Source organism: Myotis davidii, unplaced genomic scaffold (assembly GCF_000327345.1).
Source record: "Myotis davidii unplaced genomic scaffold, ASM32734v1 scaffold314, whole genome shotgun sequence".
Classification (NCBI taxonomy): Eukaryota; Metazoa; Chordata; class Mammalia; order Chiroptera; family Vespertilionidae; genus Myotis; species Myotis davidii.
This window is the reverse complement of record NW_006285780.1, coordinates 104,627-131,009: the sequence shown is the minus strand read 5'-3', so window position 1 is coordinate 131,009 and position 26,383 is coordinate 104,627. Positions and strand designations below refer to the sequence as shown.

Here is a 26,383-nt window from a genome sequence, read left to right as displayed (position 1 = left end):
AAGCTCCATACTATTTTCCACAGTGATTGGACCAGTCTGCATTCCCACCAGCAGTGCACGAGGGTTCCTTTTTCTCCACATCCTCGCCAGCACTTGTCGGTTATTGATGATAGCCATTCTGACAGGTGTGAGGTGATACCTCGTTGTTTTAATTTGCATCTCTTGGATGATTAGTGAATTCGAGCATTTTTTCATGTTTCTTGGCCTTCTATAAGTCCACTTTGGAGATGTGCCTATTTAGGTCCTTTGTCCATTTATTAATGGGATTGTTTGTCTTCATTTTAAGTTGCATGAGCTCCTTATATATTTGATAATTAACCCCTTATTGGATATATCATTGGCAAATAAGTTCTCCCATGATCTCTTTTCACTTTGTTGATGGTTTGTTTGCTGTGTGGGAGCTTTTTATTTTGATGTAGCCCCATTTGTTTATTTTCTCCTTAGTTTTCTTTGCCCTAGAAGTATTGATAAACATGTTGCTACGTGAGATGTCTGAGATTTTGCTGCCTATGGCTTCTTCTAAGATTTTTATGGTTTCACATCTTACATTTAAGTTTTTTATCCATTTTGAGTTTATTCTAGGTGTAAGTTGGTGGTATGATTTACATTTAAGTCTTTTATCCATTTTGTGTTTATTCTTGTGTATGGTGTAAATTGGTGGTCTAGTTTCTTTTTTTCTTTTTTTTTGCGTGATTCTGTCCAATTTTCCCAACACCATTTATTGAAGAGACTCTTTATACTCCATCGTATGCGTTTGCCTCCTTTGTCAAATATGAATTGAGAATAATGGTTCAGGTCAATTTCTGGGCTCTCTGTTCTGTTCCATTGTCCTACATGCCTGTTCTTGTACTAGTACCAGGCTGTTTTGAGTACAGTGGCTTTGTAGTATAACTTGATATCTGGTATTGTGATTCCTCCAACCTTGTTCTTTCTCAAGATTGCTGCGGCTATTAGGGCTTCTTTTTAGGTTCCAGACAAATTTTTGTAGTGTTCGTTGTAGATCTGAGAAATATGCTATTGGTATTTTAATAAAGATTGCATTGAATCTATAGATTGCTTTGGGTAGTATGGACAATTTAATGATGTTTATTCTACCAATCCATGAACATGGTATATTCTTCCACTTGTTTATATCTTCCTCTATCTAATAAATAGTCAGTGGTAAGGGTACTTTAAGACATTGTGAACATCCGGTCTCATCAATTTTTCACCCAATAATTTTAGCCTCTGTTGATAACTCCTGCCTGAATCAATTATTATTAGGAAGGCAGAAAAATGACATTCTGCTCTAATGAAGACCTTCCCTCTTTCTTAATTTATAATTAGTATGAACTCATGGATTCATATTTTATTCAATTACTGTCATTATTCATTTTAACTTGTCAACCTGTCTTTTAATACATACCACTTATGAATATTTCCTACTTTATAGGAAAAACAAAACAAATTACCCTTCCTATCTGGTTGGAAAGAGGAAAAACACATTCCAAGGGTAGGCTCTAGCAAACTGTAAAGTGAATGATGCAGTCCAGGTGGGGTTGTTCAGTGGTCGAACGTTGACCTATGAACCAGGAGATCATGGTTTGATTCCTAGTCAGGGCACATGCCAAGGTTGCAGGCTCGATCCCCAGTATGGGGCATGCAGGAGGCAGCCTATCAGTGATTCTTTCTCATCATTAATGTTTCTATCTCTGTCTCCCACTCCCTTCCTCTCTAAATCAATAAAAATATATTCTAAAAATAAAATAAAAATAGAGAATGATGCATTTTTCCCTTTAGTATTTCATTTTATTTTTAATTTTAATAGTTTATTAACATGTAACAATTCAGTTCTAAGGGGTTGTGGGAGTTTAGTCAAAGTAGGCCTTACGATGGGTTCTACCCAATGACCATATGCGCATTCTTGATTGCCAGTAATTGAAAGTTAATTTGGTACTTTGGCTGAAAACTTCTTTCTAATATGGCAAAGTATATTACTTTGAAGGTAATCTTTTGCCCAAATGTTTAATTTAATTCACCAATCAAGCTTCTACATTCAGAAACCATTATTATTATTATTATCATTATTATTAGGTATACTCTGCCTCGTTTCAAATAGCACTTTTGCAAGAGCAAATTGCTATCTTTACGTACTAGTTTGTACCTTCCCAAAACGTTTCCTTGCTATTATGTGAATAGCAATTCAGCTTCCTAATGTGTTACCAAAAAATTATAACTACTTCTAAATTGCATTGATGTATTGTAGAATTGAGTTGAACATCTTTGTAGGCTGAACATAATAATTCTCCTGCCAGGAACAAATAAGTTATACTGCTCCAGAGAAATAAATATGCATATGAATTTATGTGGATGGATAAATCCTTATAAAGTTAAGCTCTTTATAACACAATGAAAGAAGAGAAAATGTACTTGGGGAAGCTAATGAATACACTGGGATCATTATATTGTCTATCATGCATTTTCCCCACAAACTTGCATTTTACTGCATATAAATCAGAGCAGAGCATTTTAAATGACTTTATATAATGAATGAGGCAATTTTAGGATGAACTATATAAGAATAAGCCACCTAAAATATTTAGTCATACCTTAAATAAGATTATGTATATCAGCAGAGAGATACAAAATGAAAACTAAGTGAAAAGTTCAAAAATACATATAAATTTTGATTTAACTTTATTAGCATCTTTACCTCTTCAAAGATACGTAGCAGAAATTGTTTGTACACAATAACACCAGATACAATAAAAAAATAGGATCCCAAAATATATGAAGTAATTGCACCAAGATTAGTGTAAACCAAATGCATTTATTATTTGCAATGTAATCCAGTATACTAAGAGATGGTGTGCGCTTTATTTTAATTAGCTGTTTCTTTTAAAGGGTTCTTGGTCCAACTGTCTTGATAAGAAAAAAAATTGTAGTCATTGCTCAAAATGCTTGTAGCAAATTTAGTTTCAAATTGAAGCAATTTATTCCAAAAGCAATCTACTACTGCAACAATAATCAATGTGTTTTCCCTTAGCCCATACTGTAGCTTTCCAAGGACTATTGTTAGCTGCCTTTAACTAAATAACCACTGGTGCCCTTAAATGTAACTCTTGGCACTTTTTCATTTGTTGTGTTTAACCAAATGCCAGTTTTCCTTAGGTTTGCCTAGCAGTTTTGCTTTACAATTTTCAATATTCAGTCTCAGTCCTTTAAAGTGGGCAAAGTCTATCATTTTAACAAAATAACACAAAGACTAAACATATATTAAAAGGTCTGTGCTTTCTCTTTCCATCCTCTGATGTTGAATTGTACTGAAATGGAATCTTTTTTTATTTTTTAAATGCCGCCACTATAAGCATCTTGAAATTGAGCTGAAAAGCAGATCTCAGTTCAAAGGATAAAATTACATTTGCTGGGGCAACACCATTCACATTATAATGCAAAGATATTCTTTGAAATTAGTGTTTTGGGTTTCTTCAGATATATTCCCAGAAGTGGAATTGCTGGGTCATAAGGCAGTTCCATTTTAATGGAAAGATGAAACACAGAAATGGGCCCAAATCTTTTCTTTTAACTGTAACAGAATTTAACCCCTAGTAATTTTGTCCTCATTCAATGTATAAGCAATAATGGGTAGCACTCATATTAATGAATGTGTCCAGCTTGGAGCAAAAGAAATGTAGCAATTAAATTTAATAACCATTTCTTTAGGAGCTCTTATATATGCTTTATAAACCAATGTGAATAACTTAAATCAAATGGAAAAATTTTTAACCTGCACATATTTATAATGTGAAAGCATATAAATTACTCTTGCATAAAAATAATGTAACTGAGAAGCAGGCACTGGTGTGTGTACTATTCAGAAAAACACATTTCTTTTCTGACTTTCAAGGATGTTATAAGAACACCATGCTTCTGCATGTAATTTTACAGAAGTATCTGGGAACAGTCAGATAATCTTAGGCTTTCAGTATCAATTAGCTCCTTGAAAATGCTATTTCTTTTGACAAGATTTTGCTATTATTAGTAGCAAATGACTATCATATGGCTCAGAAAACTTATTCTTGCTTATTGCCTATACTCTAGATATATAACTTTTCATATGTTTGTACCTTAAAGGAGGTATTCATGTGACACAAGACCACTTTGTAATTGCTTAGCCACATTGCCCCTGCTCTCTTTTTCTCATTACATTTCAGAAAATACTATTGATTGGCCTAGTATATAGTGTATAAAACTTTCTGAGTAGCTCATGACATCTAGAAATGGAAATCACTAATATTTGGGCAATTACTTCTCTAAAAATAAAAGACTTTATTTTTATATAATTTTTCTCTAATTTATACATACTCAATTTTTACAAGTTGAAAAAAAAACTATATAGAGACCAATATTATAAATTCCATCTGAAGAAAATGAGAACTCTCTTTACTGCATTATGTCCTAGGCATGTTTTTCCATGTTTCTAAAGGTATTTGCCTAGATAAAGGTGCGTAAGACATGTTGGATGCCCAAGCCCAGTGCCATGCCTCCAGAATCAAAGAGCGTGCTGGGGGCAACACAGAAGAACCTTTCCCTGCCTGGGAAGTTATCTACAGCATAACAGCTGTCCTGACTTCCATTTCTCTTTACAGCTTCTCCCCACATAGAATGTAGATTAGACCTTGCAATGGTTCTTTAAAATTTTTTTCAAATAGTTGAAGTACTGTTCACATAATAAAATGCATAGATCTTAAGCGTTCAGCTTAATAATTTTTGACAAATGTATATACTTCTGTATCCAACCCCGAAAAAATGCAGAATATTTATTGCACCCCAGAAAGTTTTCTCTTACCACTTTCCAATAAATGTTATCATAACCCATTCACAAAACAATCATTTTGTGATTTCTGTAACTGTGCTTAATTTTTCCCTGTTCTTAGACTTCATTAAAAAAAGATATTATTGTATATCTGGATTCCTTCACCCAATATCATTTGTGAGATTCACGCATGTTGCATGTATCTGTAGTTTATTCCTTGTGCTGCTGTGTATGTTCTAGCATATGGACACACAACAGGTTGTTCATTATCTCCTGTTAAAGAGCATTTGGGTGTTTCCAGTTATGGCTACTTTGAACAAGACTACTCTGAACATTCTTGTACAAATCTTCTTGTGGACATCTGCTTATATTTCCTTTGGGTAAATACTTAGGAGTATAATTGCTGCTGATAGGATGCATTCATATTTAACTTCATTAGAAACTACTTCAGATTTTCTAATATAGTAGTGCCATTGAGCACTTCCACTAGCAATGTTTGGGAGTGGAAGTTAAGCATTCTCCATTAGTTTTCCATTTCTTTTCTCCCAAAAGAAATTTTATAGTGATCAATTTTAACTGTTTAATGGGTTAACTTAGAAAAAAAAGAATGAATCTTAAAAGGAGCCATAATCTCCCATCATAATCAGTATAATTTAAAGCAGATTTTTCTGATGCATAAATTAGCCTACTGGCATGTTAGAGCATTATGCAGGCTTCTTTGTGTGATGGAGTTTAACACACACAGAACAAGTTTTGAGAGAACAAGACTCATTGGACCCCACAGTATTATCTACTCACTTATCCTTTCTTTTCACATACCATTGGGAAAACATTATGCTGAATAGCATTTTATATTTCATTTTTGGTATTTTTGTGGTACCATTTTACATTGTCTCTCACAAGAGTCAACAGATAACACTGTCTGATATTTATAAATCCAAAATATTAAATTTCCTGGAGGTACTTTCCAGTATTTCACACTTCATATTAATTTACTTAGATCCTAAAAGATTTAATAGTTCACTTTATTTTTCTTAAATTCATAAACTCCAACCACTTTTTCTAATATTTTCTTCTAGTCCTTTTTAATTTTAATAAGAGCAGGAAAACACACTTGATTAAACAGTAGTTATATGTATTTGTTTATTAAACTGTTGACTTAGAAATTAAGGACTAGAAAATGAGAAGTATGGCTGAGTTTTTTCTGCAATGCAAACACACACACACACACACACACAGTCCTTGTGAGAAAATGATGGCCACGCTTTTCAGATTATTTATCACCGATACTGCACTACACCCAGTATGATTTCATCCCATTACAAAATCTCAGGAATTATCTTGTAATCCAAGAGTAGTCATCACTACAAAACCATACATCAAAGTTCCCAATCTAAGCCTATTATAAAATTAGATAACCCTCTAGTGGTATCTAAATTACAAAATCAAAAATACCATTATTATAGAGCCATAATTTCAGAAATATTTATCTTTAGTTGTAATTAAGGAAAATAGTACTTTCCAAGGTAGTTGTCAACTGCAGTGAACAATGGCTACCCATCAGTATGGACAACATATAGACTACAATGATCAAGGACACATGAATGCAAAGGCAGTAATTTAAAGTGAGTTTCAAAGTCTGTGGAGTCTGGCTTAAGGTGTAAATGCAAGTAGCCTTGAATTTGTTACAATATCCATGAATTCTAAAGAAGAAAAGAGTTCTAGCCAGTTTGGCTCAGTGGATAGAGCATTGGCCTGCAAAATAAAGGGTCCCTGGTTCAATTCTGGTCAAGGGCACATGTGTGGGTTATGGGCTCCAACTCCAGTAGGGAGTGTGCAAGAAGCAGCTGATCAGTAATTCTCTCTCATTGATGTTTCTATCTCTCCCTCTCCCTTACTCTCTGAAATCAATAAAAAATATATTTAAAAATAATAATAAAATAAAGGAGAAAAAAGAAGTGAATATTTTATCCTGAAAAAAATTGATAATTTTTATGTAATGTAGACATTTAATCAGAATAAGAGAACTTCTGTGCAGTGAATAGCAAGAAAATAATTTTTTTTGTTTTGATAGAATGTAGTAACATGTGAATAGCCTAGTGAAAGGAAAACACGCCCAACATAGTCTGGTGTAACATCTACTAGGTGGACTATTTCTTTAACCCTAGTAAGCATGCAGCCCCCAAGACTATGTAGACCACACTGGCACCACTTTATTCAGAAAGATGTAGGACAGGAGTCATTGCTCCTGGCAAGAGACAGCAGACAATATTGATTAGATGGTATACCCAACACTCTCTGCAACAGTCCACACTTCCCCTCAGAAACTGTTTTTTCACTCATCTCCCTTTAGTCCCAGCCTTCAAGTGACAGCTCAGGTGAGAAGGATAAAGATTCACATTAGGGCAAGCCAGTGTGGCTCAGCGGTTGAGTATCGACCTATGAACCAGAAGGTCACGGTTCAATTTCAGGTCAGGCCATATGCCCTGGTTGCAGGCTCAATCCCCAGTGGGGGGCATGTAGGAGGCAGCCAATCAATGATTATCTCTCATCATTGATGCTTCTCTCTCTCTCTCTCTCTCTTTCTCTCTCTCTTTCTCCCCCCTTCCTCTCTGAAGTCAATAAACATATTTTTAAAAAAATATTCAGAATCCATCCTGGCTTAAAAGCTTCATATCAACAGAAATCAACTCTATCAGCATAGCTATTAGAATTCTTACAAGGGTTTTGTTTGTATATGAGTTATTTCACTCAGGCAAGCCTAAAATTATTTTTTTCCAAACAGGTATTTATAATTCTGTCAGTCCAAATGCAATCTAGGAACATAGGTTCATTTTTACCACAAGCAATGTTGCTTAGCAACAGTTATCATATACCACCTCATCTGGTTACCAAGGAAACAAAGCTAGAAAGTTATTGAAAGGCCACATTTTCATGCAAAAAGGAAAGGGGATGTGTTAATGCATGGCCCACATCTGGTCTCATCCACAAAACTGTGAAATCAAGTTGAATTTATGATTTTGGGTGTGAATATGGTATAAATCTCTCTTGTGGTGTTTTTCCTAGAGCTGATGTACACAGTTGAACTTGCTGGAGGGCTAGGTGCTATCCTTTTGCTGCTTGTTTGTTTGGTGACCATCTACAAGTGTTACAAAATAGAAATCATGCTCTTCTACAGGAATCATTTTGGGGCTGAGGAGCTGGATGGAGGTAAGATGAGTTCCCTCTTTTAATGTTTTTCTGAATATTCTTATTCGTTTCTGTCTTTGTTTTACTGAGAGAAAAGACAAGTTAACTTCATTAACCATTGATAAGAGCTTTAGAATCCTTCAGTGTTCAATTTGTAACTTCATTTTTTACATGGAACTATATGTGTGATTCTTTGGAGCCAATAGGTATTTTCCTCTGAAAATTGTAAAGCAACACCTGCCCTCTTTTGAAATGTATTCCAACCACCCCTTGTGAATTATAAGTGCTGATTACAATGCTATCACAGTATTCATTTTCACTCACATTGTAATCAGTACTGAAAGGCCAGCTTTACTTTTCTATATAGGCAAGGAGTGTCTCTTTTAATTGTGTTCCCTAGCCTGGTAGTTTGAAGTGAATCTCAATTTGTTCCTTATTTAAACTGATCAGTTATAATAGACTGTACTGAATATTTTAGAATTCACCCAGCAATCTTTTCAAGCCTGTTTATTTAGCTATAATTAGGCAAGCTAATTTTTATTCTAAGTGTGGACCAACAGATAGGAAAGTGCACAAGCATATTGTTTTCATAATTATACATTTATTAGTTTTACTCAAATTGGACAAGTAAATATTATTTTCATAGAAATGGTAATTGTTTTTGCCTCTGGTCAGTCATAAATATGCGTATAATCTAAGAGGAATTTAGATTGCTAAAAATTGAGCTCTTTGAACCACCTATTAGAGGACTTAAGTTTTTTTTTTTTCCTTTTTGGTCCTTTGAAAATGGTTCGTGCATAAGATAAATATGCAATACAGGAAGCATATGCAAATTGACAATAAATAGTTCAGATGATGGTTTCTCGATGATATTTATAAACTTTTTTTCATTAACTGTCAGCTTTACACTAAATAGCACAAAGAAAAAATGCCCATGGTACCACATTTCCAGGTCTTCTGGAAGAAATCCCCAGGTAGATGTATAGCTTGCCAGACTTGTGAGGAGGAGCAGTTCATTTAGCATCCCTAACACTCCTCTCTATTTTTTTTAAATATATTTTTATTGATTTCAGAAAAGAAGGGAGAAGGGAGATTGAAACATCAATGATGAGAGAGAATCATTGATCAGCTGCCTCTTGCACGCCGCACACTGGGGATTGAGCCTGCACTCTGGGCATGTGCCCTGACCAGGAATCTAACCGCGACCTCCTGGTTCATAGGTTGATGCTCACCCACTGAGCCATGCCAGTTGGGCCTTAACACTCCTCTCTATTTAACCTCCCCTTTCCATTAGGGTAAAGTCTGTGCTGCAGCAAAACTGTATTTTTTTTCTTTTAAGTGCTAATTTGCCTATTTCTTCTTTGTTCCTAATTTTCTTGCCTGTTTATACAAATTATTCATATTTTTGCTACTGCTTTAAAGAGATATGAGAAAGGTGTCAATGTCAGAGCTGTTATTGAATGGGTACCAAGCAATGTGCTAGGCATTCTTAAAATCATTCTTGCTAAACCTCAAAAAATTCTGAGACCAGTTATCGTCTCCATTTTATTGATATAGAAACTGAGGCTCCCAGAGGTTAAATAACTTACTGAAGAAAATATCACAAGTAGTATGGTTCATGGCCAAGATGGGATTTGAAAATAGGTCAATTTCCAAAGCCTTTATTTTACTGAACACTGAATCCCTATTATTTTCAACCCTATAAAAATTTAGTATGTTCAGTATAATCTAAAGATCCACTATTATTAACACAATAGAAGATACTTGGAAAAGCAGTTTACCTAAGCAAGTCTCACTTTATCTATTAACCCTATTTTTAATATATTTATTTTGTGTTCTAATGACATGAATGATGTTACCCAAACTATCAATTTCTAGTATGTTTTTTAAAATTTGAATTCTTTACTGTTGAAAATATTATATGTCTCCTTTTCCCCTCTAGTATGGTTTTTATTTGTCATGTCCTACGTGGTAGGAGAGTCTAATGGTTTTAGATGCCTATGAACCTTAGTCACATCCCCTTGGATCCGTCAACACATGCTGTTGTGGTTGAATGATTATCTGCTCCGTCAGTGGCAGAGAATTTCTCTGACATCATCAAATTCCCATTTTCCTAGCTGCCCCTCAAGCCCTTTCACCTTCCAAAGAAATAACTGTTAAGAAGAGACACCAGGCTTTTCATATTCTTTAGTTGGCTTCTAACAAAGAAATGCAATTTGAAAGTCAAAGCTGAACAATGTCTCCCTTATCCTGACCACCTTTTCACCTCCTCTGAAAGGGAAATACATAAAATACTTTGGAAGTAAAGGAAGGCCAAGAGTGTGAAGAAGAACAGGAAAAGAAAGTTTAGCTAATATTTTGAAGTAATGCCTTACTATGGTGACATGATAATAGCAAATTCATTGACCGTTTATTGAATATTTATCAAATACAACCGCAGTGTTGACTACTTTATTATACTCAGAGAATCACACAACCAGAAAGACAGAATATAAACCCAGGCCTAAAACACTCCAAATCCCAACTATTTCAGCCACTGTGTCAGACTAGGAGAGGAAATATTTGGCATCAGAGACACATTCAGCCAGTTCCTTGTAGGTTATTACAATGGCATTGCCTGGCTCTATCAGTTCTATATCAGGATTCCAAGATAGAACATGTTGCTGCTTTGCACCCTCAGTTTGTTCACATTATTCCCTGCCCCCCTCTAACTTTACACTTTGTTGTTGCCCCTGAACTTGGGCCTTAGCATTTCTCTTCTGATTCTGCAACACTCACCTTTCTGGATCATATTTATAACTCTATCTTTAATTGCCTTTAACTCCTTAATCCCAGTTTCCTTGTTTTAGTATCATTTTAGTTACTAGGAGGACCAGGACACATAGGGTAGTGCTGGCACTTTTAGGGAGAAAACCAATGAGGCCACAGAACCTGTTAAATCACACATGATGCCATAGTGCAGAGTTTTATTTTTTGGTATTTTGCTCCATACTTCATGTGGTCTTCGTTTCTTCCTTCCCTTCTATCCACTGAACTGTTCAAATAACCCTATTATTATTAGAGAGATGTAATAATATATGCTGTAAGAAATTGGGAAACACAGACAAGCAAAACAAAATCCAGCACATTCCTGCCCTGACTGGTTTGGCTCAGTGGATAGAGTGTCGGCCTGCAGACTGAAGGGTCCCAGGTTCAATTCCGGTCAAGGGCATATACCTTGGTTGCAGGCACATCCCCAGTAGGGGTTGTGCAGGAGGCAGCCAATCCATGTTTCTCTCTCATTGATGTTTCTAACTCTCTATCCCTCTCCCTTCCTCTCTGTAAAAAAAATCAATAAAATATATTTTTTTAAAAAAATCCAGCACATTCCCACCAATCATGGGTCACCATTATTAACACTTTAGCACATGTCCTTATGGCGTCTTCCAGATGTGGGGAAGACAGTTGTCACATGGGAGATTTATCTCTCCTTATGGGGGTAGGTGGTGGGGACAGAGACATCAGAGTGTTCTTGCAATTTCTTAAGTAACTTTAATTCAAAATAATCAACATGCCATTGTGGGATATCTTGGGGCAAAATAATCAAGCCTGGAATAATTTCCCATTAGATACTCTGTAGGGATCAGATGTGTCTCTAAATTATGTTAATTAATTGTATCTATTGAATAGCACTGATTTCATGGTGGAGGGTCTGTTTCCAATATCCATTATACTTAGTAAAAAGCTGCTAATTTTAGCAATGAAACTTGATTTCTAACATCCATTGTACTAATTAATGAAGTATCTACTTTTGATCAGAAATAAAAATAGTTGATGTGCTTGCAGTGCTGCCTCTAGAGCAAGCATGTCAAACTCAAAAGCTAACAAGGTTTTGAGTTTATGTGGACTGCAAAAAAACAAAAGCTTCAATTTTCATAGAAACAGGTTTATTTCAATAGAGACATGCTGAATACAAAGGGCTGAAATAAATGAGTAATCGTTAACATAAAATAGAACATTTTAATAAAAATTAATATTTTTCTTGAACATTAACTTACCAGACACTGTGGTATTAGTGGAGAAAAGTGGTGCGCCTGTGCATAAGGCATGTAAGGGAAATGAATGCAACACAATTACAGTAATCAGTCATTAACGAATGTTGTAGTTCGTTATTAATAATTATGTATAACAGGATATTGTAAAAATTAATTTACAAATTTTTTATTAAAACATTTCTTACATACCATTATATTGTTATATTGGCTGGGCCGTAAAAATACTTGCTGTGGGCCAAATGTGACCCACAGGCCGCGAGTTTGACATGCTTGCTCGAGAGTGTTGTCTTAGTCTAGTTAAATGCTAGCTAACCATCCTGATAAAGACAGCCTACTATCTCTAGAGCAGAACTTATACTAACACAGTATCACATCATTTTTCTGGAATAACTATAAAGAAAACAATTATTGTAACATCAGACTCTTTTGCTCCTTCCTCCCTGCCTCTGCCTGGGGTTTCCCTTCCACTTTAGTTTAAGAGTTTGTATAGATGTAATCCTTCCTTCCTTCCTTTCTATTTCTCCTCCCTTACTGTCTCATACAGGTTATATTTTCTCCCTAACTTATAAAGATTTTCCTCATAAGTCTAAGAGCTACTTATTTTCTCCTTCATTGCTTCAAAAATGGCACTATAGACACATTATGATTGTCCTTTTTCACTTTAAGAAATGAGCACTTACTAGTAAATGCTTACTACTTGTAGAGCAATGTGAATTCCAGATTCTTTATCTCTCTTCTATGAAAGGAAGGCTGAAAGTAATGAAGAAAAGAATTATTACTTCCAAAATTTTGCAAAGATGTCTAGATTTTATAACTGACTCTACAAATGAAAAAATATAATAGCTATTTAAAGAAAAACAAGGTTCTAATCTTATAGGTAGTCTAATAATAGAAGAAAACAGCAGTAGCAACTCTTACATGATGATTATATTGGCAAATGTCAGTAAGGTACTACATAAGTTTTCTTTAGGAAGTAACTTATAAGAAGAGGCTTAAGAATTCATTTTGAGGCGAGGATCTAATTCTAGACAAATGACACTATTTTATGTTTGTTTTTCTCAGAGTGCAAACTGTTCTGTTTTTATTTTTATTTATATACCTCTGACTATGAAAGGTAAGGGGCATGCTAACTCATAATGATGATAGAACAAGCTTAAAAGAAGCTTGTTTGGGCAGGCTTGTTACAGGCTTATAAATTGCTAATACAATTTCTATTTTCAAAAAGAAGAAAGAGATCTCTAGTTCTACTTTGGGAGAAAATTTAAGATAATCAATCAATTAGTTGCTTTGCTATCTTAAGTCAAACAATGAGTCCAGTAGAATTTTCTCTTTCAACTGACTGAATTAACTACATAACTATATAAATGAGTTAGAATGCTCTAACTCATTTTGTCTAATATCTGTAATAACTCCCAAAGTAGAATTAAAGATCTCTTCCTTCTTTTTGAAAATAGAAATTGTATGCATGTATATAAGCACAACCAATAGACACAAGACACTGTGGGGGAGCAGGTGAGGGCAAGGACTGGAGGGTAGGGGAAGAGGCCGGGAGGAGGTCAACGGGGGGAAAAAGGGAGACACATGTACTACTATTTGTAATACCTTAAACAATAAAATAAAAAATAAAGAAATAGCTAACACCCATCTGCTCTTCTGAAATTAAACTAAGAGATATTACTTGCATGCACATGTAATATCAAATACTTTCAAATTTCAACTAAATTTAATATCCTAATTATAATATGAAGGAGAGGTAAAAGTAAGTTATGTCATCCCATATATGTTTTAATAATACATAGGTCTCAGGGTATGAACATATATGGTAGGGATTTGAAAGACCACTGATGTTGTGGACACTAGAAGGAAAATCAGTCATTGTGAAAAGTAATAACAACCCTGCCGGTGTGGCTCAGAGGTTGAGTGTCAACGTATGAACCAGGAAGTCACAGTTCAATTCCCAGTCAGAGCACATGCCCGGGTTGCGGGATCAATTCCCAGTGTGGCGTGTGTAGGAGGCAGCCAATCAATGATTCTCTCTCATTATGGATGTTTCTATCTCTCCCTCTCCCTTCCTCTGAAATCAATAAAAATATTTTTTAAAGTAAAAATATAAATAAATAAATTCAATTGCATACAAAAACTTTGTACTTTTATTTTCCTCCCCCTACATTTTATACTATTGTTGTGATACTGTATATATTTTATATTGTATGTTCATTAAAATAAATTATTTTAGCTACAATTATTTTTAATATTAGTTTTTGAACTTTTGTACTAGAGATAAAAGTGATTTATTTACACACCATCATAATAGTATTAGGGTATTCTGAATTTTACCATCGAGTTTTGTATTTTTATGTTTTCATGTTGATACTTAGTGCCCTTTCATTTTAACTTGAAGAACTTTCTTTAGCATTTCTTAGAAGCCAAGTCTAGTGCTGATGAACTCCCTTAACTTGTGTTTGGGAATGTCTTTATCTCTCCCTCATTTCTGAATAACACTTTTTCTGATTTTAGTATTCTTGGTTGTATTTTTTTATTTTATAACTTTGAATATTTCCTCCCACTTTCTCCTAGTATGCAAGGTTTTTACAGAGAAATCCACTGATAGCCTTATGGGGGTTCTTTTGTATGTGCTGAGTCATTTTTGTTAGGCTGCTTTTAAAATTCTCTCTTTCACATTTAGTACTTTGATTATAATGTGTCATCATCTTTGGTTTGATCTTGCTTGGGGTCCTTTGAGCCTCCTGTACCTGGATGTAAATTTCTCTCCCAAGATTTAGGGAGTTTTCAGCTTTTATTTCTTTAAATAAGCTCTCTGCCACCTCTCTCTTCTTTTCTTGGAACTCCCATGATGTGAATGTTAGTTCACTTGATGGTGTCCATAATTCACATAGGCTCTCTTCATTTTCAAAAAAATGTTCCTCAGTCTAATTTCAAATGCTCTGTCTTCAAGTTTTATGCTTTATTCTTCTGCATGACCAAGTTTTTTTTTGAAGCTGTCTAATTTTGTTCTTGTTTTTTCTTTGTTTGTTTGTTAGTTTTTATCCTGTTGTATTCTTCAGGTCTAGTATTTCTGCTTGGTTCTTTTTTTATTTCTATTTATTTATTAAACTTCTTAATTTATTCATCATTGTTTTTCTGATTTTGTTAAGTTGTCTACCTGGGGTTTGTTTTTGTTTATTTTCATTTCATTGGGTTTCTTTAAGATGCTTATTTTGAATTATTTGTTCGGCAAATTGTAGATCTCCATTTCTTTGGGATTGGTTACTGGACCTTTATTATTTTCCTTTGTTGGTATCATATTTGCCTGATTCTTCTTTATCCATATATACTTGCATTGGTGTCTGTGCATTTAAAGGAGTAAGCACCTGGTCTAGTCTTTACAGACTGATTTCAGCAGGTAAACATTTTCTCCTGCCTATTCCCCAAGCCAATGGGATTACCTCTAGAATTGCACTCAGGCTGGGTTGTCACTAGTTTTGAGGCTGGATCTGTAGCAGGTCTGTTACAAGGAGCTCAACTTAGGCAAGGATGTCTGATTCCTGGTTGCGGGGACTATTGTTGGTCAAATGTCCATGTCAGGGTCCACCCAGATGGGTCTCTGAGTGGGAAGGATGGACTCTGGACCATAGCTAAGAAGACACATATAAAGGATGTCTTATTTGGCCATTTTAAGGGCATCACTTAAATTAATTTTTTTAAATTTTGTTTTATTGCTTAAAATATTACAAAGAGTAGTACATATGTCTCCTTTTTTCCCCCTTCTGTTCATTTTTTGTGGCACCTGGCAATCAGAATCTCTCAAAAGTCATGGGAAGGGTAAATCAATGACTATATTTGAGTTTATGAAGATTATTACAAACTGTGTACACCAGCTGTTTTCCAACTCTATGGTGAACATAATTATAAATGATAGTTTAAGTTTGAGAATATGCAATTTAGAGAATAAAGTTTAGACTAGGAAATATACCCTTGCACTATCCTGTTGTGACTATTTTTCAATTACAGTTGACATCCAACATTGTTTTGTGTTAGTTTCAGGTGTATAGCACAGCAGTTAAACATTTATATAATTTGCAGTGTGATCCCTCAGGTAATTCTAATACCCACCTGATACCACACATAGTTATTACAATATTGTTGACTATATTCCCTATGCTGTATTTTACATCCCCATGACTGTTTTGTAGCCAATTATTTCTTAATTCCTTCACCTGTTTTCACCCATTCTCCAACCCTTCTCCATTCTGGCATCCGTCAATCTGTTTTCTGTATCTATAAGTATGTTTCTTCATTTCGTTTGTCCTTTATATTCACATATAAATTATATCATATGGTATTTGTCTTTATCTGCCTGGCTTATTTCACTTACCATAATGCTCTCTAAGTTCATCCATGCTGTCGCAAATGATGCCTAGCTAGTTTGGAGCTATTTATAATTTGAGTCGTCTTTAAGAGATCACAAACCTATTCTTTAAAAAAACTTGACATAACTTTGTTGTTTTTACCTATCATTATAAAAATGTCATTTTTAAAGTTTCTCCAGTACATGAAGCTCATACAGATTATTCAATATATGCTCTTATAGATATTTTTAAAATATATTTTTTTATTTATTTCAGAGAGGAAGGGAGAGGGAGAGAGAGATAGAAACATCAATGATGAGATAGAATCATTGATGGGCTGCTTCCTGCTTGCCCTATCTGGAATTGAACCCGCATCCCAGGCACGTGCCCTGACCAAGAATCAAACTGTGACCTCTTGGTTTATAAGTCAACACTCAATCACTGAGTCACACTGGCAGGGCCAGATATTTTTTTAAATCTAAGAGATGTTACCCAAGATTCATCTTCAGCTGGTAATTGAGAAAAATGAAGATTCCTTACCCATATGATTTCGAGTCAGAATATATTGGTGAATTTAGTATGGTATTTGTCATGGTTTTGGAATCTGATTAGTTTTAAATTCAGAGTTTGATTTTGGTAGTAAATAAATGCCTAGCCCATCGTTGCACTGATGTAGACTCTTGGGAAAGAGAAGAATTGCTCTCAATCAAGGGTTTCATTGATTTGAGGATGCTGATGCAGCTGTTTGCAAGGGGCTTTTAGTCACATTTACTCCCAGGATAATCTGCATATGAACAATTTCTTTTTATCTGTTATTGGCTTAAATGCTATAAATTAATCCATATGACATAAAGAGATAGACAACTGACTGAGGCCATAACAGCAATTCCTGAGGTTCATTTAAGCTATTGTAGTTACTGCATATATTACTCTAGGCAAGAGTCTATCCCCTCTGTGATGAAAGTGTATTTCTGCTATTTTATTGAGAGCAAATTCCCTATCATGTAAGGACCAATTATCATAGAGCTGGAGCTACAGTGTTCATGTTTTGTGGTGTTCTCGTTAATTACCTAACAGCTAACTGTAGCTCTTTGGTGTCTATGTATCCTGTCCCAAAAAGAGTTCCTCGAAGTGTGGTCTCTCAATCAGCAATAGCATCACCTGAGAGTTTCTTATAAATGTAAATTCTCAGGACCTATTTTAGACCTACTGAATGAAAAAAACTGTATTTAACAAGCCCTCCAAATTGTGGGCATTGATGGTCAAGTATGAAAACCACTTTTCTAGAGAAGTTTACAGGGAATCTAAGGCCTTCCCTTGAGTCACAATGAGAAATTACATTTCAAGACTATTCGAAAGGAGTCTTGCTAAACTCCAACCCCTCACCTCCTAGCAAATCCTTGCAGAGCCCATCTAGGCAGCATGGTGTGTGTACCACCAAAGCCTTCTCTCAAAGGAAATGGTCCAGGCCTTGAGAAAATCTATACACTGGCTTTACGGTATAAGCCATATGATACCCAAATGAAAGGGCATTCATTCATTTAATCATCTGATGTATGTGAGCATCTACTAAGCTCTAGTTACATTATCTGAGTCAAGAATCTTTTGGTCAAAGAAAGAAGATAAGATGTAAGCACAATAATGTTATATATGGGAAAAGAGATCACCCCACACTCAGAGACATCAAACTCAAATTCAAAGGAAACAAATTGCATATTTAGTTGCTGAATTTGATAATAGTCATAAATATTTTTCAGCTATCATAAACATAATCAGTGGTGAGTTTTGAAAAGATAAATTTTGTGACTCTATGTGGAATGGGCCAGAAGTAGTAGGAAGACCCACTAAAAGTAATTATAACAACTGAAAACAAGTACAGCCTGATCTAGGATGGAAGTAGACTCAAAAGGGTTCTTACTAGTGAATGGCTATGAGATTGTTGGTAAATGAAAAGGGATAAGTGGAACATATAGATAAAGTTTGGAGACTAAGATTTTATGTTATTAAAAGATCAGCCAAAGGACATGTATACATGCATATAAGCCTAACCAATGGACACAGACAACAGGGGGGTGAGGGCATGAGTGGGGGGTGGAGGGGCAATAGGGGGATAAAGACACATATGTAATACCTTAATCAATAAAGAAATTAAAAAAAAATAAAATTAAAGTAAAATAAAAGGTGAAGATGGGAAGCTTGTTATTTTGTGAGCAAGTTGAATGTAGGGTACATAATGAACATTCATTCAAATTAAGGGGCCCAAGTTATAGGTAGAACTAGAGGACTACTGATAGTTAATGAGAAGAAAACAGAATTGGACATGTAAGGGAGACATCCACACAGAAGTGATTGTTAATGTTATGTGAAGAAAGGAGATTTTTTAAGGGAAAGTGGGTTGAAAGAAAAATGAAACAGGGTATAGAAAACATCTTGAGAAATTATAGTGTTTATGAGTTGGAAGAGAGGCATCCATGGAAGAGGCAGAGGAACCAGAAACAGTGTCATGTAAGCAAAAGTGATATCCAGCTGGAACTTACCAGTATTGGTGGAGCAATTGTTACATTTCTTCTGAGTCATCAGTGCTCTGTTCTTATTGGTGTTCAGATTGATCTAGTTTTCAAATATTTTTAAGCTTAATAGGTCAAAGCTTAAAAAGGGCAAAGAATGAGGATCCAGTCATTACAAATCCTAGATTTGGGCAAACTTTAACACTTTATAGAACTTTCTGGTAAACTAGAAGAGAACAGCTTCCAAGAAAGAAAATAGTATGTGCATGAAATCACTCTACTATCTACAGTCTGGTTTAAGGAGCCCTCCCTCTTAATAAAGACAGTAATTAGAACTGAGGTGAATTATGAATTCTGATATCACATCCTGAAAAAGATATTGATGAATGAGAGACTATCCAGAAGATAACTGACTTCTTGTTCTTAGAAACAATAAATGAGAAATCTGGGATGTTTATCTTAAAAACTTTGAGAGAAATTCATTGATGCATGGTAGTGTCATCAAATATTTGAAGGATTCTTATGTAAAAATGGGGAAGAATGAGGAAAGGAACAGATTTTAGAACCAAGTTTTATTCATTTACATTGTAATTTTTTATTCTTATTTTCAAACTGATTAAAATGATGAGAAAATAATTTGACAGCACATTACATGTAAAATACAGTCCCATAATTCAAGAACCAACTTCTGGTAAAAATTAAATAATCCACTGTCAAGCAACTCGCAGTTTTTTTTTTTTTCTCTCTCTCTTTTTTTCAACAGGGTAAAATGACTAAAGGCGGGATTAATTGAATGTACCACTATTTAGAATAAGAACACGCTATCCAAATATGTGGCTTTTTATAAGCAGCCAAGATTCTCTATGATGTGTGCATCAAAAATGCTAGAAGTTAACATATTATTATTCTTTTCATTGATTTTTCTCCTACTGCCCTCACAACAGCAACAACAAAATGAAAACATGATCCCTTACACCTCCAAATTAGTTCCAGAATAGTTGGCATTATTGAATTGTTATTGAAAACTAACGAAGGCTTCTTTCATTCATCCCTCAGAAGTGAAACATTTGGAGATGTTTGTGAAAAGAGGTGAATGTTTTCATATCCTATTATTTCTTTTGTAAAACAGTGACTTCAACTTTACTCTGTAATGTTTTTGACAGACAATAAAGATTATGACGCATACTTGTCCTACACCAAAGTGGATCCTGACCAGTGGAATCAAGAGACTGGGGAAGAAGAGCGCTTCGCTCTTGAAATCCTACCTGACATGCTTGAGAAGCACTATGGATATAAGTTGTTTATACCAGACAGAGATTTAATTCCAACTGGAAGTAAGTGCATGTTTTCATTCGCATCTTCTTGTGTCTATCTGTGTAGTCATCATTTTTAGGCAGAACTTGACCTTTTGGTTCTTCATTTCAAAAACGGTATGTGTCAGATTGTTAAGAAAGAAATGTTATGTGTTCATCTGAAACTTAATTGTGACACCTCTGAAGTGGTACTTCCATCATTTTATAAAGCATCTCATTTTGATGAGCCCTAACATGTAAATAAACCAAAGGAGAGATTTATGCCTGGAAAAATATTTCTAGCATTAAAAGAAGCAAAGCCCCTACTCTATTCAAAGTGATCATTGGCTATTTTCATCTCCTCAAGATGTTACCCAACAAACACCAATTCTCATTTAACATGTGAAAGAGAATCTTCCAGGGCTTTCTGGACCACATTTTGGATTTACTCATTCTGATCACTCTTTTCTCTTTTGTAGCATACATTGAAGATGTAGCAAGATGTGTAGATCAAAGCAAGCGGCTGATTATTGTTATGACCCCAAATTACGTAGTCAGAAGGGGCTGGAGCATCTTTGAGCTGGAGACCAGACTTCGAAACATGCTTGTGACTGGAGAAATTAAAGTGATACTAATTGAATGCAGTGAACTGCGAGGAATTATGAACTACCAGGAGGTGGAGGCCCTCAAGCACACCATCAAGCTCCTGACGGTTATTAAGTGGCATGGACCAAAATGCAACAAGTTGAACTCTAAGTTCTGGAAACGTTTACAATATGAAATGCCTTTTAAGAGGATAGAACCCATTACACATGAGCAGGCTTTAGATGTTAGCGAGCAGGGGCCTTTCGGGGAGCTGCAGACTGTCTCGGCCATTTCCATGGCTGCAGCCACCTCCACAGCTCTAGCCACTGCCCATCCAGATCTCCGTTCCAATTTTCACAACACGTACCATTCACAAATGCGCCAGAAACACTACTACCGAAGCTATGAGTATGATGTACCTCCTACTGGCACCCTGCCTCTTACCTCCATAGGAAATCAGCATACCTATTGCAACATCCCTATGACACTCATCAATGGGCAGCGGCCACAGACAAAATCCAGCAGGGAGCAGAATCCAGACGAGGCCCACACAAACAGTGCCATCCTGCCACTGTTGCCAAGGGAGACCAGTATATCCAGTGTGATTTGGTGACAGAAAAGCAAGGGACATCCTGTCCCTGGGAGCTTGAGTAGAGTCTGCAGTCCAGTGCCTGGAACTAAATCCTCGACTGCTGCTGTTAAAAACATGCATTACAATCTCTAGAACACGAGGAAAAACAGGGTCTTGTACATATGTTTTTTGCAGTTTCTTTGTAGCATCGATGTCTTGTTGTTTTACCACGTCTCTTACTCATTACATTTTTGACTTTGTTTTATATGTCACTGGAATTTGTAAATTTACATTTTTTTAAAGAAGAGACTTATGTGTAGATAGAAAACCCTTTTTTGCTTCATGAGTTTAGTTTTAGAAGGTGTTTCTTTTCCTTTTCTTGATTTTGTTTTGCTTTTAACATTTCCTTGGGGTGCTTGGACAAATCCATCTGATGGGACAAGGAGCACCGGATCCTCTCTTGGGTTCTACCTAGGATCAGCAGGGCCACGCGGGCCTTCAGAGAGCAGTGCACCGACTGCCAGCATTGCCATTTGAGGGGAGAAAAACAAAGAAGAGAACACTTGCTCATAGGATGGCCCCGCCAATCAGAGCCCTCAATCTTTTCCTTGTCCCACCTCATTTCCCACCTCTGCCCTTCTAATGGCGGCATGATGTGTAAATTCTGAGGAAGGGTGGGGGTGGGTCTAACTGTCTTAACATTTAATTCACTGCTGGTCAGAATACACTCCAGACCCAAAAGTGTGCTAGTCACTTAACAGTGACCACTACAGCGTGCTAAGGATAAATATACAACAAAACAAACAAAAAAACAAAAACAAAAAACAAAAAAACAAAAAACAAAAAAAAAAAAAAGTAAGCCCTATATTTGATCACTTCCTGGAAAGGCATGAATGTGTTTGTGGCTGGTTTTGTTTGATATTCTACTTCCTCTTTTCCCTCTGTATTTTTTTCTGCAAATGAGATTATGTGCAAATGCCTGGCAAGTTAACTCAAAAGGGTGAATCAAACAGAAGTCAAAATGAAATTTACATTGAAGGCTTCCAAACCAAAGGGAAGAACAGGATGTGTCATCAAATATGTTTTGTCACCTTGTATTATACAAAATGTTATTTTCTAAAGAGTCAGAACAAATCTGTGAAACTTATTATGGGGTTCTCTTGTATTAAATGTTAATTCACTGTATTTAATTTTCAATACTACATACAGAATCCAGTGTTTGGTTTCAGTTTGTGAACATAAGTAACACTTATTAATATCCAAGTGTTTAAGTAAGAACTCAGGAGGTCAAATATATGAATACCTAGAGAAATCAGTATTTTCAAAATAAACATTATTTACACAAAATTGTTTTTAAATTAGGTAAGAACGTGTTTAAATAATTTTATTGTATAAAAATTAGTTTCATTTTAACTGTATAATTCTATCTTTCAGAAACAGAAAGCTGATGCTCCCAGGAAATCCCTCCCTACTGTGTAGCTTTATGTTTGAAATCAGTAACATAAGCAGCTAATATATATTTATGTTGAAGATAATGCAAAATCTGTCATACTGAAACTTGCAGAGGGCAGAATTGTTAAAGGGAAATATTACCTAAGTAGCTTTTAGTTTTAAAAAAAATCAATGTGATGAAAATACTGATAATAGAACTTTTACATTACTTTAGTGATTCATTATAGGAACTTCCATTCTAGTCATTGTCTGTGGGCTGGTGTAGTGACTATTGTATGTTTGGTTTGTTCCTACCACCATATAATAAGAAAACAAGTCTACAGTTTTGGTTACTATTCTAACGTGTGAGTTGGCCACAAAAAAAAGTGTAAACTTCTATATAATTCATCTGGGAGGGTAAATTTGAATTTCAAATGTACAAGAGATAAGTATAAGAATTTTGTAATAATATAAAGGCCTCAGTAAGCCTTGGGATGTGCATTGATTTTTATTTGCTTAAAAAATGTTTATTTCTCTGAAAACTCACCTCGGTTCTTCTCTAGAATGTGCTCTTTATTCCCATGTTCCCTTTGGATCTGTGTCACATTTTCAGAACTGAAGCTGCAAGGACACAAACTTTAAGGTCAGCTCTGCACATTGGGTTATTTTCAGAATCCAAGAAAGCCATTGTTTACTTGTACTATGGACACCTGTCAAAGACTGGTGGCAGTGCACCTCATTGGACTGGATTCCAGACTCCCTCAGTGCTCAGAAAACTGTAAACATGGCAATGGCCTGGTCTATGTATTTTTCATTTTTTATTTTTTTAAGTGCACGATGGAAGTGTGGAATAAATGTAGAGGAAGTAATCACACCACAGTCATATTTTAGGCATCCATAGGCGTTAATTTAGCTGCCTTCGGAGTACATTTTTTTGTTCTATTTTTAGTGTAGATTTAAGCACTTTGAATAGCATGATTCAGGGATTGATGGGTAATATTTGATATTCTCACAACGTAAGAAACATTTTTCCTCTAATGCTTTGTCATATTTTTTAAAAAATGAAATAAATGGGGAAGCTATCTATGGCTTTAGAAACATTCCTCCCAAGTATTCCTCTATCAGCTCTATGTGAGAACAAATGAAGGAAACTGTCATGTGTTCACGTGCTGTGTATTTAACAAAATTTATATTAGAACTCACAATAAAAACAGAAAAAAATGTATTTTCCCTAGTGCTTAGGTTTCATCCTTCTCTTTTTTCTGTGGGGGCTGTGGGAGATAAGCATATTCTATTTTTAAAAACACATTCGAAAGTGTGAATATGTTAGCCAAGCCAAGGAACAGAATGGTCTTGTGGACTTGGACATGTGTGATATTTGGTATTGCCTGTTTTTCAGCCATCACTGCTCAGGCTCCAAGTGACACATTATGGGTTCAAGAGTTCATCTGGTTATTTAATGTAACCTCTACTTGCTGCCTATGCGTGTCCTACCCTTTATACTGGTGCTCAAATCTTTGATTATTTAATTTATAATTCATTCCTTAGGTTTCCTATAGGCAGAGAAAAAAATTGTATCTCATGCAGCCAACTGATATAAGTTTAGATTTTTCTATGAAATAAATCTAAGACACAATGAGTTAAGAGACCTGAACCTACTATATTTCTATATCAAAACACCCAATCAACCATTTTGTGTTTATTACTTTCTCCCTAATATATGTATTTGAACCCTATGACTTAATCTTAAATATCTAGATACTGGCTTCTTCTTTATTTCTTTATTATTTAGTATTTTATAATGAGGAAATATTAACAGAGAGCCAACCCCTAAACTCTAAGTAAGTTTTGTTTACCCTAGAATAGTCATTAACTTTGACAGGTACCATTAGTGTAAATTAAGATCACCATTTCTAGGAAAACATTAATTCATACATTTGTAAATTATTTTCTGATTCTAGAATGATACCCTAGTTCTTTTTCTAAGAAGTATTTTTTTACCTTGTGCTTAATTTCTTTTTTTCTTAAACTTAGTTTAAGCTTATATAATTAGTCCCAGAAGAAAGCTTATTGAAATTCAAGGGAAACTATTGATATTATACAAGTGAAATAACTGAATGGAACTAAGGTAATACACAGACACAGAAAAGGAAAATCCTTGTCTCTAATATGAACTTGCTTGGTCATTATTCCCATTATTGTCATAATTGGTTAAGAGAGGTGAAATATTAAATGGGTTAGAAATCCCACCTACAGACACATATTCCCCATCACTGAAGAATTTTTTACGATATATACAGTTATTTCAAAAATGAATAATGCAACTGAGTTCCCTGAAAAAGGAGCTTATCAGTGGAAGCAGAGCTGTTCCTTGCCCTATCACAAACCCTTTCCACCTTATTGTTCTGAGTAAAGAAAATAACCAATCAAATTTTGATTATCCTTAATAATAGACCTTAATCTTGGGATGAGGGACCAGTTGAGTCTATAAAAAAGAATAAAGGAAATAATGAAGTCCTTGAAATTCCAGACAAAATTGTGAATGTGTGCAAAATTATGTTTTCCTGGATGTCAGAGTCAAAGACATCCATCACCTAAAAAGCAATTGATGTTTGGATTTAGGCCATATTCTCAGACTATCATTAAGATAAACCACATATCTTGCAAGCTCTGTTATGGGTACTATTCCTCACCTTCATTCATAAAAATTCACTGGATGCTTATTGTTCTTTTAACAAACAAAGGCAGTTCCTCGTCCAATATGACCCGACGTATGGGCAATTTGTGAGATAAACTTTGTATGATGACAAGCAATTCATGCCCAGATAATTGAGAACTGACTTACTATTACTATGATAGTTTACTCATTTCTTAAGTTGCTCAAAAGATAATTTGGGGAGAATGTGAAATCATGTAATTTGGCATGATGCCTTATTTCATTAAACTTCTTTATGATTTGGGTTCAATCATGTTTCCTACACAAAAGTAAAAATGAATCCAGTACAAGGGTTGAAGAAACAACCATTTGACATGCTTTTCCAAAGGGATTCAGTTTTGTTATGCCAAGATTTAGAATTGGTGATATACTTGGTTTTCAGCAATTGAGCTTTTACCAGGTTCAGGATATCTGATATGACTTTGGGGCAGTATAAATTTTGAGAATAAACTGAATGAAGTGGTTATTTAAAGTTTTCCTTTTTATTCATGATTGGCAGCAAGGTGACATTTTGTGCTATGTTGATAATTAAGATACAAGGAGCTGTCAGAACTAAATTTGAGTAAAGAGAAGGATGATGATGAGTTAATCCTAATCTTAAAACTGCATGTTTTATCATTAAACTTCAGTCACATGCATAGAAAATGCCCAGACTAAAAAGAAAGAACTCAGCTCAAATCTTCCATTGAGCATTATTTCTTCCTTCCAGGCTTAGAATACAAAACATATTACCATTACAACATTACAGACACATAAGATATCTAAAAGAGAAATTTCCTTCTGACTCTTAGTAAATGTCTCTCTGAATAGTCTGTGAATCCACTGACAAACTCGTTTCTGAATTGTTCATAAAAGTAAGTAAAATAAGGCACTATTGTTTTTCTACCATTCACTATGCTCATTGATGCATTCCC

The 26,383-nt window shown here is 35.0% G+C and overlaps 1 protein-coding gene across 1 annotated transcript in view; it reads left to right on the top strand.

Annotated features, from left to right (window-relative positions):
* IL1RAPL1 (interleukin 1 receptor accessory protein like 1) overlaps positions 1–22,098 on the top strand; it is a 58,607-nt gene extending 36,509 nt beyond the window's left edge. Inside the window, exons 4-6 of the mRNA XM_006756684.2 lie at positions 7,862–8,005; positions 20,038–20,208; positions 20,646–22,098. Of these exons, the coding sequence (XP_006756747.1) occupies positions 7,862–8,005; positions 20,038–20,208; positions 20,646–21,364 (1,034 nt within the window). The 3' untranslated portion in view covers positions 21,365–22,098. The remainder of the gene's footprint in view (positions 1–7,861; positions 8,006–20,037; positions 20,209–20,645) is intronic.
* The last annotated feature ends 4,285 nt before the right edge of the window (positions 22,099–26,383 follow it).